The sequence below is a fragment of the Curcuma longa genome, chromosome 20 (assembly GCF_044706935.1).
Source record: "Curcuma longa cultivar G26 ecotype Majalengka, Jawa Barat chromosome 20, ITB_CL_G26_1.1, whole genome shotgun sequence".
Classification (NCBI taxonomy): domain Eukaryota; kingdom Viridiplantae; phylum Streptophyta; class Magnoliopsida; order Zingiberales; family Zingiberaceae; genus Curcuma; species Curcuma longa.
Window position 1 is genome coordinate 6,097,790 of NC_133880.1, and position 16,229 is coordinate 6,114,018.

Sequence of the window (16,229 nt, forward strand, 5' to 3'; positions counted from 1 at the left end):
TTATGGGAAAAAAAAATCAAGTTCACCTCTATATTTCCATTAAAGTCAGATGAATATTTAATTTTCAATTAAAATTAAATAAGCGCTCCATTAATATAAATTATTAGAATTATTTTTATACTTACTTTTTTATAACAACTATCTACTTGTTTTTATATATTGTATAAATTAATAAATAGCTGTTACAACGTTATAAATGTTACACGTTAACTTCACATATTTGATTATGTCATTTGAAATATAATAAATGTATAAAGTTTTTATCTTTTATTTTACTTCTTAAAATATTATCTTAATCAATTATCACTCAAAAAATAAAATTAAAAAAAATATAAAATCATCATTGTAAAATTTAACAATTAATTTCTATATGATCAATCATGATAAAATAATATTTATTTAAAATATAATAAGTATCATTTATTTTACTCATTTAAATATTATTTTAATTAAATTATCACTAAAAAATAAAATTAAAATATTATAAAATTACAATTATAAAAGTTAACAATTAACTTAACTAATTATTAGATATAAGAGTATTTTAAACAATTCAAATTAAATAAGATATTTATTTGACTTTAATTAGAAATGAAATGGATGATTTTGTAAATGATAAATACCCTTTTGATTTTTATCCAAAAATTATCCAATTTAAAAATAATAAATCTAAAACCTTCACTTCAAATTTTATATTTAGGCTTATTTCTACTTAAATTATGCATTTTAAAGATACATAGTAGGAAAAGAAAAAAATATTAGACACATTTCGATATAAAATGAAACTATAAGAGTCTATTTTTGTTAAATTACACTATAAAATTTACAAAATAATCAAACATTCTACGATCAGTTATCAAACACTTCCCTACAGAGAGTGGTAGTAGATAGAAGAAACTAGGTGGTAATACATACAAAATCCACCCAGCCCATCAGATTGTTCTATCTATCGATAGTTTTCGGTTATAGTTTTCGGTTATATGCTCGCGGAAAAGGGTTGTAAGTCTCAGGAAGGATTTCCCGAACCGCAAGTGCCTCTTCCAAACGGAGCCAAACCAATGTCGATCGATTGGCAAACTACTTTCTAAAGTTACACACATCTATCCATGTCGCTGATAAATAAGAAGACCCATTGTCATCTAAGAGAGGGTAATTAGGAGCTCTTGAATCGCTTCTCGGTGGTCATGGTGCCGTTCGCGGTGGCTTCATTGTGCCTTTTGATCAACGGAAATGAGTCATCAGGCTTTGTCTCGGGTCGTCCACTGCTCTCTTCTTCGGAGGCTTCGTACCTGCAAATGCTCGTCGCAATGGCCATGACCATGGCTTCAGACCTCGGAAGGAACTTCCCTTCCAAAAGGGCATGTTGCCCGTACTGAGATCCCTCTTCGACCGAGCTCTTGAGACCGCAGACTACCTCCTCCTTGTCTTTGATGAAGTTTCCTTTCGTAACCTGTAAGGTTAAGTAATGAGGTAAACTATCGTATGCTATGGATCTTTCGTGTTCGATCTTCTTGTCGAACGAAAAATTTTGACACTGATTACTAATTGCAGGTAGCAAAGCAGTCCCTACCAAAATGGCTCACATTTAGTAAACTGTTTAGCAAACAGAATTGTCAAATTTGCAATTTATTTGTTCTTGTCATGAAATTCCAAATTCGATCGATCCAAAAACTACATGGAGAAGCTATCATCGAACAAAGCTCCGATACGATTTATGCGCTCGGTGATTATTATTTCAAACAGAAGAAGAAACAAATTGCAGTTAAAGAAAATTTATGATGAATATCTTGATAGTTTCAGGATTACTTTATCCTCCTTCACCATCTATTTCAGAGGTGATGCATGATTCATAAACTAGTTTAGGCCTTAAATCTCAAACTTTAAATGCAACTTTTCGAAGAATTAGGACCTAAGATCTTTTGTTTGCAAAAGTAACTCTTAATTCGGTTTAGCAGGAAGAAAATGGAACTAGCTATTGGATGATCCTCACCTGGAAATCGATCGGCCATTCCATGGACACGTACGGAAAGCTACAACCATCACTGAGGTGGAACATCAGCAGCATCTTTAACGGCTTTTTTCTCGCCGTCTCCCTGCAGAGACCGAACATATCTTAGGGAAAGCAGAAGACAACAAAAGGGAGTCCTTATAGTTGGACTTTCCCGTTGAATTGACTTACAAACAGCACCTTTTTAGACGAAATGGCTGCTTATTTAGGAAGGTGGCTTTTAATTCCGGTCTCTCAGGAAAGGATATCTGATGGCAAACAGAGAATAAAAATGATTTTTTTAGGAATTATGATTTCTAAGTTAACTAGGCTACCTATTACTTGCAGTAAACAAGTTACCTATCTAAAGAATGCCCTAAAACAGCCGATCATTAGAAGCATATTTCCCAACTAATGAGTATTTTGTAAATTTTCAATCTTCCAATTAGGACCCACAATTAGAGGGCACGGTCTTCCGACAAGGACCCAATTAGAGGGCCGAAAACTGATACACACAACTTAGATTGGCATTGCCGAGATTTGCCTTCCTATCTTGTGTTTACTTTCTTGTGATGAGACGGTTTCAGTGGCCAACTGGAAAGGTTGGAGCACCAACACAATGCTGGTGGTGAATTGGAGGCAGCTATGTACTTGGAGCTTGTGTGGCCATTCATGGAGTTAATTACGAATTGTGCAGTCTTCGTGGAGTTTTCACGAGTCGTCACAATTCTTATATCATGTCATAGCAAAGCTTGCATAAGCCTCTTAACTTACAAAAGATGTTCACAAAGTTGTTTAAGTCATAATGAGGAGAAGTTGCTCTAAGTTCTCATGTTCATAGAAGATGAGCATGAAAAGCTTGCGTCGTGAAAAAGAATCTCATTTTGCTTGTCTCAACCTGTTTGTTGTTGGTCGATGCTTCGGAATGAAATATTTCACCAATGTTGATCGACATGAAAAGATATTTCAAAAATGTTTGTATCGACCACAGTCTACTATTGAAGAGTCATGATATTTGTCAGCGTGCCTACTTCTACACTAAGGATCTTCCACTCAATACCTAAGCCTTCGGGGATAACCTAGGAATTAGGATAACTTTTTCTCAAGTTCGATTAAGTTCTATTCGGGACAGAAATCTTTAATGTTCCTAAGTGATAACAATAGGAAGAGACAGACTTGCGATATTTGAAAACACACAAACTTTGATTGATTTATCAATAACAAAGAAGTAAACTATGATCAATATACAAATAATACAACTTGAGAGGAATGAGAATCGACCTCAACTGACTTGAGAAAAGGTAATGGAGCTCTAGGTCCATGTATGCTCATAATCCTCAGTGTCCATTTGACGTATGTGTTCTCTGAAAGTATCAAAGAGCAAAAAGTTGAACAATCTTTTTATATCGACACAGTATATATTACTCTGGTCAAGTAGGAACTTTCTTGTGACAAGAGAAGATACACTTGAATCTTACTTTTTGGTGAATGAGACAGATTAAGCTGAACAAAGTCGATGCGGATGTATGGAGGAATTCGCAGGTTAAGAAAGTGCATGACACCTGCAATGACCTGTTATAATTCGCACCATGATTAGCATTTGGTAAAATATATTAGAATTTGCGGAGTTAAGGTAGAGAGCCATAAGCCAAGTTACTGTAAGATTGAAGCCAAATGCTGCTAAGTTAACAGAAAAACTGTATAGCGAAAGAAAATAGAAACTGAATGTGCACAAATCTACGGAAACATAGAGCAAACTGTAATATTCAAATTGAGTGTCAACTTTTTGATGTGATAGTTCTTTAGTATGGCATTTGGCTTTAGTGTTTTAAGACTAGAATTAACAATAAAAATTGATCTTCCTCATCAAAAATGTAACCAATATCATGTTGAGTTCGCTAACATATATGACCCAATAGGCCCAACTATAGCTCAAGTGCAAATAAAACTTATCTTAGGATTTCTGGATGATTTTCAGCATGATTCTTACGATAACTGGTAGGGCTACAAATATTTCACCAAAGGAGCATTTTGTGGGCAAAGAGATGTTATGGGGTGTGTTTGAAGTTGTGGGAGACCAAGAAACTTGTAGAGAAAAGATTTCTTCCGAGGATAGATTTTTGGTGTCTGAGAAGTGTTAGAGGTAAGGTTTTTCACTTTTCTACATCGATATTGAAAATTGTGTCTACGGAGGATTCCTTGGTTTCTTGTATAAGGTGCGGACATTAGTTTGTCTGCTTTTGATTCTACTTTTCCATATTATGTATACTTGGATTCTCTCTGCGGATGCAAGATTTTGCTGAAGCATGTTAATTGACTCACCAATTCTCGTATTATGCAAGATTCCATCAAATGACCTTTCGTCGAGGTTATTATCAATATATAGGTATCACATTTGAATCTACAAGTGCATGATTTGAGACCGCAAAAGAGAAGAAAGTAGTTTTCTAGCAAGTAGCTTGTTCTTTTGGGAATTAATATTTTGAGATATGCATTTGACCAACCATAAGTACTGAAGGAATTGTGTGTGGTTAACTAGCTTAATAATATAGTGCTAAGGCTGAATTTTTAAGACTAGTCGCTAACTTGAGTTAAAACGTCCTTCATGAGGAGTTAACCGTAAAACAAAAGCAGCACCGGAACATTTTACTTATCGTAAGTCAATTTTCAAAAGATACAACAGTAATCGAGCATAGATAATCCCAGAAGGTAATAAGCAAAAGTAGAAAAAAGAAACCACCTTATCCACAAGCCCATGAATCACCAGACTAGCCTTTTTATCCTTCGGGGTTGGCTGTCAAAAGTCAGACGCGAAAAAAGGAAAGATGAGACTCATTAAACTCAAAATCGGGATAACAGAAGCAGAAGAATAAGTAATAATTGAACCGAGGATATTAATCACCTTATTTTGTTTCTTACTTTGAATGCATAAGGTTTCCAACTAGAAGACATAATTTCATGGTCGGTAACCGATAAATAATTTCAATTTCAAAATAGAAGTTTGCTCTCGATCTGTAAATAACAAAAAAACTTGTAGCCATTTACTGCTTCTAGCTGCAAATGCGATGAGATTTCTTGGAGATAACTATCTGTAGGCAAGAACTGGAATTAAGTATCTTTAGATATGTTAGATTTTATCGTTTATATCATAGCGTAGATTTCTTTGGTAAAGCATTTAGGTCTCAGGTTTAAATCCCAAGTTTTCTTCAAACAAAGTATTAAAAGGTTAAGGCATGGATCTTCCACTCAGCCACTATCGTTCTTCATTACCGTGTACCTCAATATCTCGATCTTTGTATTTTCACCTAGAATTTTCATCTCTCAAACTGAAACGAACTTCAAGAGAGATCGTTGCAAGTTGATAGCACAAGCATATGTCAGGATCAAAAAATCCATGAACCAGATCATACTATGACTTTCATTCAAATCTTACTCTAAGCCAAGATCATTCTTTACTTTTGTGGTTCATCCACTTCAGCATAAGAAATTGTTAGATACGATGAATCGTCCAATTCATATCTAGGGACAAAGGCAACGTTCCTCAGTGGTCACGTGGTATTTAATGTGTCATCGGATCGAACTGGGGTTTGTGATGAATGATTAAGGACATCCTTACACTATTTAGAACCATGTGATGCAACATCCACTGTTTAGATCAATGGATTCAGAACACACAAAACTGAACATGCATCGTCATTTAGCATTAAAATGTCAAAACGCTCGAGCTACAGGACCCTCTTAGCAATAATCGGTCCATGACAGAAGATCCAACAGTAAGAATGAGCACAACAATGTCACTCATAGAAAATGGGAACATCATTCACATCATTGTTTTCTTCTAAAACATATAGCAAGAACATGAATGTATTTATATTAACTAGAATTAACCATTTCTCGACTTATTAACTAGATTACTATTGCCTTCCAAGAGCACGAGATTACTACTGTTTATGTCATAACACCGTATATTTATGCACGTCTTGCATGTAGTTTTATTATTCGTACAGAAATCCAAAAGATAAGAGTAAAATGAAGATATATATCCCACCATAACTAGATATTTCAATACCTGAAGGTTTACAATCACAATCTTTCCATTGTTTCGGATGCATTTCAAAGGTAAGTTGCAAGCAGGCGTTATCTGCAAACTACGTGGAACAACATAGTAATCAGAAAGCTTAACTATGACATTATCGAACAACAAAAAAAGTACACATATCTTTAGAAATTACTAGTGTAATTCAAAACATACGAATATACATGGGACAAGAAAAACATAAAACTTTGAGGCTCTCCCTATATGTATGGATATGGAAATTCTATCTTTCTTCATTAACATGTAGAATCTTTTTTTGAAGTTAGAAAAGCACAATATTTGCAAGTGTTGCAGCATAAGTACTTTTTATCACAGTTTATGATCCTCTAGTTGCTCGCAGAGCAAAAGATTACCTAGTCCCTAAACACAATACAAGGTCAGCAGTTTTGCAGTGATTCTCAGCAGCATTCATCTCTTTAGGGGGCAAAGCATCCTGCAGGTCGTGAAAGATGTGAAAACAAACTTCTCGTGAGCAAGATGCCAGAAACATTAGCATTTGAACGATAATGATACAAACAAGCAATCATATGGGTTACACGAATTGTTCTTCTTACATATTAAACGAGGATACATCAGCGCATGACTGGAACAAATAAGCAAGCCTGTGTGCCATTTTTATTTAAAAAGAATAGCTATACAAATTGTTCGAGGATGTTTGGTTACTATAACATACTTTTAAAAAAAAAACATAAAATTCTTTACCATGTATATTTGTTCGAGAAAAATGTGTAAAACAAATGCCAAAAACAAGCTATAAGATAGATGTCCCTACATGTTGACAGGCAATCAAAGTATACTGTGATAAGAGCATGACTGGAATCTCATATGACAATGATTCAGACCGCCAACAAAACTTGATGACTGAGCATTCTGCAACTCATCCAAATCATCAACACCGATTAACATGTAGCAAGGGCTATATTTGTGATAAAAGTGAAACTATCGCAGCCGTCCATCTTATATTCAAATGCTTTTTCTTTCCTCGAATAACATATGTCTGAACTGAATCTAATTACATTTGTACTACATAGTGAACTGGGCACGGTTAAATTATAATGATAATGAAAAGATTTTACATACTAATGCAGGAACATTAATCATTCATATAGAAGAAGCCCTTTACAAAGCATCATATTTACTGAGCGAAATGCTCAATTTGGCAATTCAGTTCATTAACTATATTGTGATATAAAGACATCGTGTTTACTAAATTCGGCCATTCAGTTCTTTAAATATCTTACAGTGTTTCTCACAACTAAAGAGTGCAACAACCAAGAAACTAAAACTCCAGACAAACTATAGTTTTTATTTACATTTTATCCAATATAAGTTTAAGCTAGTGCAAAAGAGATGGTATCGAACAACATAGCATGAGTATAAAAAAAACATAAAAACAAAAATAAACTTGCACGAAAACCTTATCTTCAGATAACTCAAAAATGAAAGTAAAACATAGGGAAGTTGAGTGATAGAAGAAAACAATAAAAATGGAACACCAACCCTATTGGATGCTTGTTTAAAAAGGAAAATGTTAATTGTAACCATGTTCGCAAGTAGAAATTTTAGCAACATTCAAACAATCAGACGATGTAACAGCTTATCACCTCCCAATCAAGAACACTATCCCTAAGTTTTGCACCACAGTTTGTATCAGAACAACGCCTTGATGTCTCTTTCATCCCAATGGTTTCGACTTCAAAATCACGTACATACCTAGAAGGGTTTACAAACTATATTGAGTGAGAAAATTATACAATTTTACAAAAGTCAAACAATATATTGTGAATCTTAGTGGAAAATGCTATGTTCATACTGGTTAAAAAATGACAAAACGAGGAGCAAAGAAATAGCTTATAAAAGAAATAAGGATGGTAGTGAAAGCATACTCAGTTTCACAAGAAGGGCAAACTTCCCGAAAGGAATTTCCATGCAATTCAGCTAACATTTTTCTAGGTATTCCTGATCGCAGATGAAGACTATCTACATTCTAGCAAAAAAGTTACAACATGGCGTGTTAATATTAGAAGTCACAATCAAAAGCACGCACTTGAAACATAGGAAAACTTCAAAATTGAAGAACAATAAATGATCATAGAGAAACCTAGGAAAATGGCCGAGATGGTGTTATTCATGAGAGGCTTAACCAGAAGAATCAATTTCCAACTCATTTTATTGCCTTATTCATGGGCAAGGCAGGCAAAATGGAGACCCTGCAATCTGCAACAGCCCTTTCAACAGACTGCTTTAAGCACAAGTAGATTTCATTCTAGAGGACCTTCTTAATCTCAGTGACATTGGATATGGTGTGTGAATATAATACCTCAAAAAACAAAACAAGAAAAGAACTTCCTGGCATAGACTTAAACAGTTTCAGCATTGATGAGTGCCACTTTGGGCCACAATTATATTTATTTTAGGCTGTTATATATGTAAGTCTAAATGAATACTTAGACGCAAGTTTTAAATAGTTAAAGGATCTTATAACTAAATATCCTATACAGAGAGGAATTTAGGGCTTGCCAATGAAAATAAAAAGTAACTCCTCTATTGGTTGTACAAGGTATTAGCAATGTCTTGGAACCATACAGATCAGCTAGTTTGACCAATTTAACTGGTGTAATGGATCCGAAGGCATTGCAGAAATCTAACACCTTAAATGGCATAACCATAGAGAATTTTTCATGGAAGAAATGACAACCACATGTACAATTCATATCAAGAATAGAAATATATTGATTTATCTCTTTCCTCATAACTCATCATTTTGGAATAAATGGTTCCACAATCAAATTTTGAATGACATTAGATGAGGTTTTGCATAAAAATCCTACTATGGCTATACAATAATATTATCCCATTAGTTTATCCCCGATCAAGTCAAGTATACTCATCCACACATAAAGGAAGAGTATTAAGGATATAAATATATAGATTGGCCTTTTTTTTAATAACTCAGGCTTTTGGGACAAGTGGTTATTCAGTCAACTACAAAAGTACACAAAATAACAAAACAATTAGTCAATTAAAGCAACTCTTGTTTATTTGAAATGAACATCCAGAGTTCCATCTGAGAAAGCTCCAATCTCTCCTATTGTCAATTTTTATTTTTGTTGCATGTGATTTTCAGAACGTAAAATCAATTCCCTCACATAAAAGCAATAATAATTTTTGTTCGAGATATCAAATGATAGAATGAAGAAGGACAAAAAGCTTATTTGACTTCTCAAACCACAGCCAAGGTATGAACAAGAAGATTCCAATTACCTGGCTGATAACAAACTTAAGGATACCAGCCCTCTCCAATTCAACTAAAGCCATATGAGTCAAACTTGGCATTGCACGATCAAAAGGAAGTGATGCTTCAGGCAACCCCTTGCCTGCACGCTGGACATGAGATGAAAGAATTAGTTAATTATACATAGTAGTTGTTAATGGAATTGTGGTAGCAAATGCATCTGCATAGATTGCACTGATCAAAAGAATTGAAATGTGCTAAGAACGAGTCCACAAAGTTCAGTACTAGCTAATGTTATTGGCTTCCAGTGTTTGACAATAACTGGAAAATTCATCATTCACCACTCTAACAAGGCAGACCTCTTATGTTACTTTATCCATAAGAAAATCTTTGTAATTGGATTGGAAAAATGACTCTGGATCTTTGGAAAAGTCACATGAACACAGTGAAAAATGTGATGTCACTGTAAACTGGAGGTAACACAATGACCCATTAAGTTGCAAACAAAGAAGTACCAAAAGGGAAAAAGGAATACTTCAGCTTGAACCACTATATTATAGACGAAAATACAAGTTATTGTACAAAGGAGGCAAGTGTGAGTGCACAACGATTTGAATACACAGCCTATTTAGCCAGCAACTCGTTATACTCCTAGCATTACTGAAATCTAAAATAAGGTAAATTATTCAAAAAACATAACCCTTACAGAATTGGTCAAATATGGCATTCTAGTAAAATTAACTAGATTCATGCTCTATGAAAATAATTATTGTAACAAGGATGCACGCAAGGATAAAAGTCCCATTTTGTGCTAGTCGGTATGGGTGAAACATCTCTTTCCACCCGTCGAACGGCACGTAGTACCTGTTCGATCAAGACTTGAACCAAAAACCCCTCAGTCGTTGTTTCCCTTCCGTCAAAGTGGCATCTCGAATCCTTCAGACTGTGACAGTGAAGCTTCATCAAGCTATTTGAGATGACAAATCAGCTTGAGGCTTTTGTTGTCCAAGACGATGAAGTCATTCAAAACTTCCATTTTTTGAGAGAAAGCCGAGGCTTCCATTGTTTGAGGCAAAGCGACAAGAGGTTTCCACTGTTAATACGATGAAGCCGCTCGACCATAGACCATGACGATATCAGCCACAAATGCATGGGCCTTTGGTGACATTGTCATGAGCTTCTGCGACACATGCACAATGAGGTTAGGGCTTTCTTTCTCCTCCTCTTATCCAATTCCTTTCAAGGTGTCTTCGGCACCGTGTGTTGGCAATGAGGTACCAACACATCTCTTTTTGACCAGAAACCGAAACCCCAGTTGGAAACAAGATTTCAAACCTTGATACATGATAACAATTTTCTGAATTCCAAATGTGTTTGTATCAGAAAATGAATGAAATGCACAATGTTCTGTTTCTATGCACAGACTTCTCTATTGACAGTAAGACCTTTCAGTTCTTCATGATGTAAAAATGGGGGCAAAATGAAAGGAAATAGGGAACGGTGCTTTTTAGAGATATAATTGAATGAGACAAGCTCAGTTTGATCTCAAATTCATCTGCAGCCAAAATTCTTTATTGATTAACAAAAAATACTTCTATTAAACCACTTGGAATTATTCAAATAACAGAAACAAGTTGTAAAAGAGAAAGAGAAGGTGCAAGTCAGCTGAGTGTACACTGGTATACTGAGATGACATTACCTGAAGAGTCCAAACACCCTTAGGTCCTCGAAAATCAGGTATGCCACATGAAGTTGAAATCCCAGCTCCTGTGAATGCCACTAGATGTTTGCTCTGCCATAATAGATGTTCTGTTTAATAAAAAAATGAAACTCAAAAATCTTAAAGATTGGAGTTACACCCCACCCTCATTTTCTTACCTCTTTTATCATCAAGGCAAGCTCTTCGATCTACAGGAAACCAAAATAATTCAAAAACATTTTGCCATAAAATAAATGTAAAAAGACAAAATTATAATCTCAATGCAATAATGTGTAGCATTAATAGATGATAAGCTAAGAAAAACACATAGAGACGACATGAACAAGTTTAAAGGAAAACTGATTAAAATAGGTGTAAAAAGCTATAGAGTGATGCAGCATGAACTAATGGGGATAAATTTGTGTGCCTCAATCATAGGTTTGCATGCCTTAGTTGATTACTTACAAAGAGGAAGCAATACTAAAGGAATCAAAACATTTAAAATAAAATTAATGAAACAAGTGGCTCGAATCTTTTTTATAAACCTAACAATACGCGGTCTCCTAAGTGGGTGTAAATTGGACCAGGAACTATTACAATAATAGTTGGATGAGTCCATATATAACATTTGCCTTTATTTGGCGTTGGCTGACAACCTAACGTAACCCTCCTCTATCGGGTTTGGGACCGGCCATGGCGGAGTTATATGCCATAGACAGAGTTCGGACTAGGAACTATTGGACTGATTTATTTTATATTGATCTACTAGTGTTTGCATCTAGAGCAAATATAATTAAAAATAATATGATCAATTTGACTAGTAATAGTCTTTCAAAAAGCTCAATAGAGAGCTGAATTTGTGTAGCCGATATCAAATAATTGGAATAGATACTGCTTGGTGATGACGGCAAGAGAATGAACAAAAAACAAAAGAAGTATCTGTAATGGATCTTATTTTGCTTCTCAAAGCAGCACATTAACATTTCTTCTTCTTCTTTTTTTGTTCTCTCTCTCTTTTTTTCCTATTGCTAAAATTACAATAATGGATAAATCAACACGGGGAAAAAAAACACGACGTCACAACAAAACACCAATTTTAGGAGACAAAAAGGAGGACAGGGAAAGCAAGAATACCTTTTGATGGAGGATGTCGGAAGGGTCGAAGATCTCCGACATGCCCACAGTGCCGATGTCCTCCCGGTAGGAGAGCTTCTGGGCGTAGCCCAAAGACATGGCTTCAATCTTCTACTCCGCCGCTTCTACAACTGTTTTCTTCCTTCACCTCGCCCAAAACCCTACCTAGAACCCTCGTCCCTCCCTCTTCTTCTACCCTAAGAACCGAACAAACATTTAAAAAAAAACTGATCAAAAAACGATTTTGACCCCCTCCCTACCTTAATCTCCCCTAAGAACTAAAAAAATGTTCGAAAAAACAGGCAGACACTCTCGTTATTTTCCGAAGAGAAATACGAAGAATGGCCACAGCACATCGATGTCCGAAAAAGTTGCGAGAACCGAGAATTTACTACTGTAGTTAATTGACGTCTGCTGAAGAGACAGGTACTCAAGTGGGTCCCAGAAGGATAGCCAATTGAGACTCTGATAAGAGTTTGGGTTGCGAATTAAACAAAGAAATGGGTATATGAGAAAATAAGAAATTTTGGGGGTGAAATCTATAAAAGTGGCATATCTATGATTATCAAAAGATTCGATTTGAGAGATCTTTGTAAATTTGATGCAAATCCAACCGACTACCCAAATCTCCGCCGCCGCCGCCGCCGCGCCGCCGCTAAAGCCCTCTACGGGCGCCTACTCCGAACCCACCTCCTCCCCCACGCCGCCGTCCACCCCAAACTCCTGCTCCTCCTCCGCCACCCCGCCGACGCTTCCCGCTGGAACTCCGTCCTCGCCGCCTTCGCCCGCCACGGTTTTCGCTCCCCGGCGCTACTCTCCTTCGCGCTCCTCAACGGCCTCGGCCTTCCCTCCGACTCCTACTCTCTCTGCTCCGCCCTCACCGTCGCCTCCCCGGACCTCGCCCGCCAGATCCACGCCCGCGGGCTCACCTCCGGCTGGCTCTCCAGCGTCTTCGTCTGCGGCGCTCTGATCGATTGCTACGCCCGATCGCTCGCCGTGGAGGAGGCCTCCCGGGTGTTCGACGAAATGCCTCACAGAAACACGGTCTGCGCCAACTCCCTCCTCGGCGGATACGTCGAAAGCCGGCGCTGGACGGAGGGCTTCCGCCTCTTCCGCAGAATGCGCGAGCTCTCTCTGGAGCCCGACGGCTTCACGGTGTCCGCCGTTTTGCGGATTTGCTCCGAGGCGCCGGCCACCCCATTGGGCTTGCAAACGCACGCGTACCTTCTCCGCAGGAGCGCCTTCACCAACGAGGACGCTGTCCTCACTTGCTCCTTGGTGGAAATGTATGCACGGTGCGGCCTTGTAGCCAAGGCTCGCTCGGTGTTCGAAATGGCTGCACATGCAACACGCAAGGACGTCGTGCTATGGACTTCGATGCTCAATGCTTACGGCCGGAATGGGAAATTTGCTGAGGTTGTAGAAACATACGAGAGAATGCTACTTGAAGGGATCAAACCCGATAAGATTGCTTTGTTGGCTGTTCTTTCAGCTTGTAGTCACTCAGGTAATGTGATCAAGGGTCTCAACTTTTTCAATTCAATCTTGCGCGTGCACGGTATGGTTCCAGGAGATGAGCATTATGGGTGTGTGATTGATATGCTTTGCAAAGTAGGGAATTTGGAGATGGCATGGAAGTTTGCCAATGAGATGATGATGGACAACAAATCTGGTGGTGGTAACTTGAATGTCAGTGTTTGGGGTGCTTTGCTTAGTGCTTGTAGAAACTCCGGGAACATCGAGATAGGGAAACTTGCTGCTAAGATGGCTCTGGAATTGGATCCTTACAATGCAGGGATTCATGTGGAGTGGTCTAACTTGTATGCCTCTGCTGGCTTGTGGAATGAGATTGGTGAAGTAAGAGAATTGATGAAGGTGAAGGGATTGAAGAAAGATGTGGGGCACAGTCAGGTGGATTCCTTCAGCATATGAAATGGTTACGGTTCAGTTTGAATGTGTTTGGATGTCTGTTCATCAACAGATAAACAGTGGATTATGTGAATGGTTTAACTTGTATGCCTCTACTGGCTTTTGGAATGAAGTTGAAGTAAGAAAGTTAATGGATGCAAAAGGATTGAGGGAAGATGTGGGAGGATGCAATCAGCTTAATTCCTTTGGTCGATGAGATCAGCCTCTGGTTTGAATGTATGCAAGGGATCGAAGAGGTCAGTCTGTTCGCAGACGACAAATCGGCAGACCGTACCATATCGATATTGTGGATGCACATATTCTTGTCATCCCTTCTACATCATCCAAATTGTGGTTTGATTGAAGAACCAAGGGACTTGTTTTGACTACCAAGGAATCTGTTGGAGACAAAGATAGCCTAACCAAGTTCTTTCTTTTTCACTGAATAAGAGAAAAATGCAATACTGTTTTATTGATACTAAGTGTGATCCTGAAAAGGATTGAAGTGTGATATGAAATTTGTCCCTATATCTAAATTTTGTTAGTGAATCTAATCATTCTAAAAATGTAAATGAGAGAAATACAACAAAGTTATATCATTCTAGTTTACAGTTCTTTGTCTAGCACTACAACATTCTCGGAATTGTGATCGATTCCACTGTTGCATTGCATCTTTCTTTCAGTAAAGCCGATCGAACAAGAATAGTTTGATGGTTGAAGTATTGACGATCGAAATAGATGATATAGCTGTTCAAAGCTATCAGTGTATTCTCAGCACAAGTTGTTGATATTTACGCTCTGTTTGGATGGAATGAGAGAAAGTTTATTAACAAAATGGGAAGAGTAGAGAAGGGAGGGAAAGGGAAGTATTTATGTTCTTTTTATTTGGGAGAGATGGAAAACTTCATCAATGTAACATGTGTTACTTTATTTGAGAGAAAAAAAAAGAATAAAAATTAAATATATAAAATTATACAAATATCGTTATTTCTTAAAATAAATCTACATATGAAAAAAAAATATATAGTTCATTAAACTTATGGATGTAAAAAATTTGTAATCAAAATAAGACCAACTAAAATTAATATTTATGACTTAAATAAATAAAAAAATTTAAAAAAATAATGAATAGACATATAATAAACACACAAAATATAGAATTTGTACACTTTAATACGATAAAGAATAAATCAGTATTTTTACATATATTTTTATAAAAATTTATTGATATAAAAGAGAAGTGAAAAGATCATGCCAACAAGAGAAATTTAAAAAAATTAGGTTAAATAAATTAAATAAGTTATTTGAGAATTAATATTTTAAAATAAGGATAAAATTAGAACAAACAATATTTAGAGTTCCTTCCCTTTCCTTACATCCCAATTTGGAGCGTAAAAAAATCTTCTTTTTCATGGGTAAGAAAAGTTAAACTTACCCTTCTCTACTCTTTCCTCCTCTTCCCTTTTCAAACAAAATTCAAAGTTTTTTTCCTCTTATTTATCCTTTCTTTAATCTCTCTTCTATTACTCTCTCCTAAACAAAGTGTTAGTGAGGAACAGGACGGAAAGGAAAGGAAAGTTCAAACTTGGTTTTGTTTACTTTTTCCTTTTTTTTTCTTTTCATCCCGTGGTCCTTAGAGAACTTGAAAGAAGAACACAATTTGATTCCTTCGAACTTTGAAATCTTGGAAAAGTCAAGACCAGTTCATTAGAAAGAGGAGAGAGTCATGAATCGAGTACCAGATAAGATTCATTAATCCCAGCCGCCATGTGACCGAGACCACGGGAAGCAGATCTTATTGGAATTATTAATCAAGCGCGTAAGAGTTGACTAGCTAATTACTTAAATTTCACTTTGACCTTAGAAAATTCAGGGTTTTCAGCGTTTGACCAACCGCCGAGTCAACCGAATCGCTGTCGATGACGGCGCCGACGCCGATTCATTTTTGTGATGTGAAGTGTGTGACACAGTGTCTTGTCGGGGCGAGTGGGATGCCGTCGACCGAGTCAAACCGCGTGTCGTCGTCCGAGTTGTCTCGGTCTCCAGCTGCCAAATAACTAGGCAATGCTTTCGTAAGATACATTAATCGATTGATTGATTGATTGATCGGGATGTTTCTTAATCAGTCGCGATTTTATTTTTTTCCCCCTTAAAAAGACAAAATTTTCAA

General features: G+C 36.7%; 1 protein-coding gene and 1 pseudogene across 1 annotated transcript; one reads left to right on the plus strand and one right to left on the minus strand.

Annotated features, from left to right (window-relative positions):
- Positions 1-824: 824 nt before the first annotated feature.
- On the minus strand, positions 825-12,362 carry LOC141813629 (NAD-dependent protein deacetylase SRT1). The gene is made up of 14 exons (XM_074701585.1): positions 12,152-12,362; positions 11,197-11,226; positions 11,018-11,110; positions 9,348-9,467; positions 7,970-8,070; positions 7,688-7,796; positions 6,437-6,516; positions 6,057-6,135; positions 4,728-4,781; positions 3,466-3,559; positions 3,269-3,351; positions 2,189-2,256; positions 1,991-2,093; positions 825-1,450 (listed from the first exon to the last, which is right to left on the minus strand). The coding sequence occupies exons 1-14, from the start codon at positions 12,248-12,250 to the stop codon at positions 1,154-1,156; spliced, it is 1,410 nt and encodes a 469-aa protein (XP_074557686.1). The 5' UTR covers positions 12,251-12,362; the 3' UTR covers positions 825-1,153.
- Positions 12,363-12,752: 390 nt separating this feature from the next.
- Positions 12,753-14,579, plus strand: LOC141813997 (putative pentatricopeptide repeat-containing protein At3g15130; annotated as a pseudogene).
- The last annotated feature ends 1,650 nt before the right edge of the window (positions 14,580-16,229 follow it).

Coding starts and splice junctions, on each gene's coding strand:
- LOC141813629 (XM_074701585.1), bottom strand. CDS start 12,250: ATGTCTTTGGGCTACGCCCAGAAGCTCTCCTACCGGGAGGACATCGGC. Junction 2,257..3,268: donor CTTTTCTCAAGTCAGTTGAG/GTCGATTCTCAT, acceptor GTTTGCCATCAG/ATATCCTTTCCTGAGAGACC. Junction 2,094..2,188: donor CAGCCATTTCGTCTAAAAAG/GTGCTGTTTGTA, acceptor CGGTCTCTGCAG/GGAGACGGCGAGAAAAAAGC.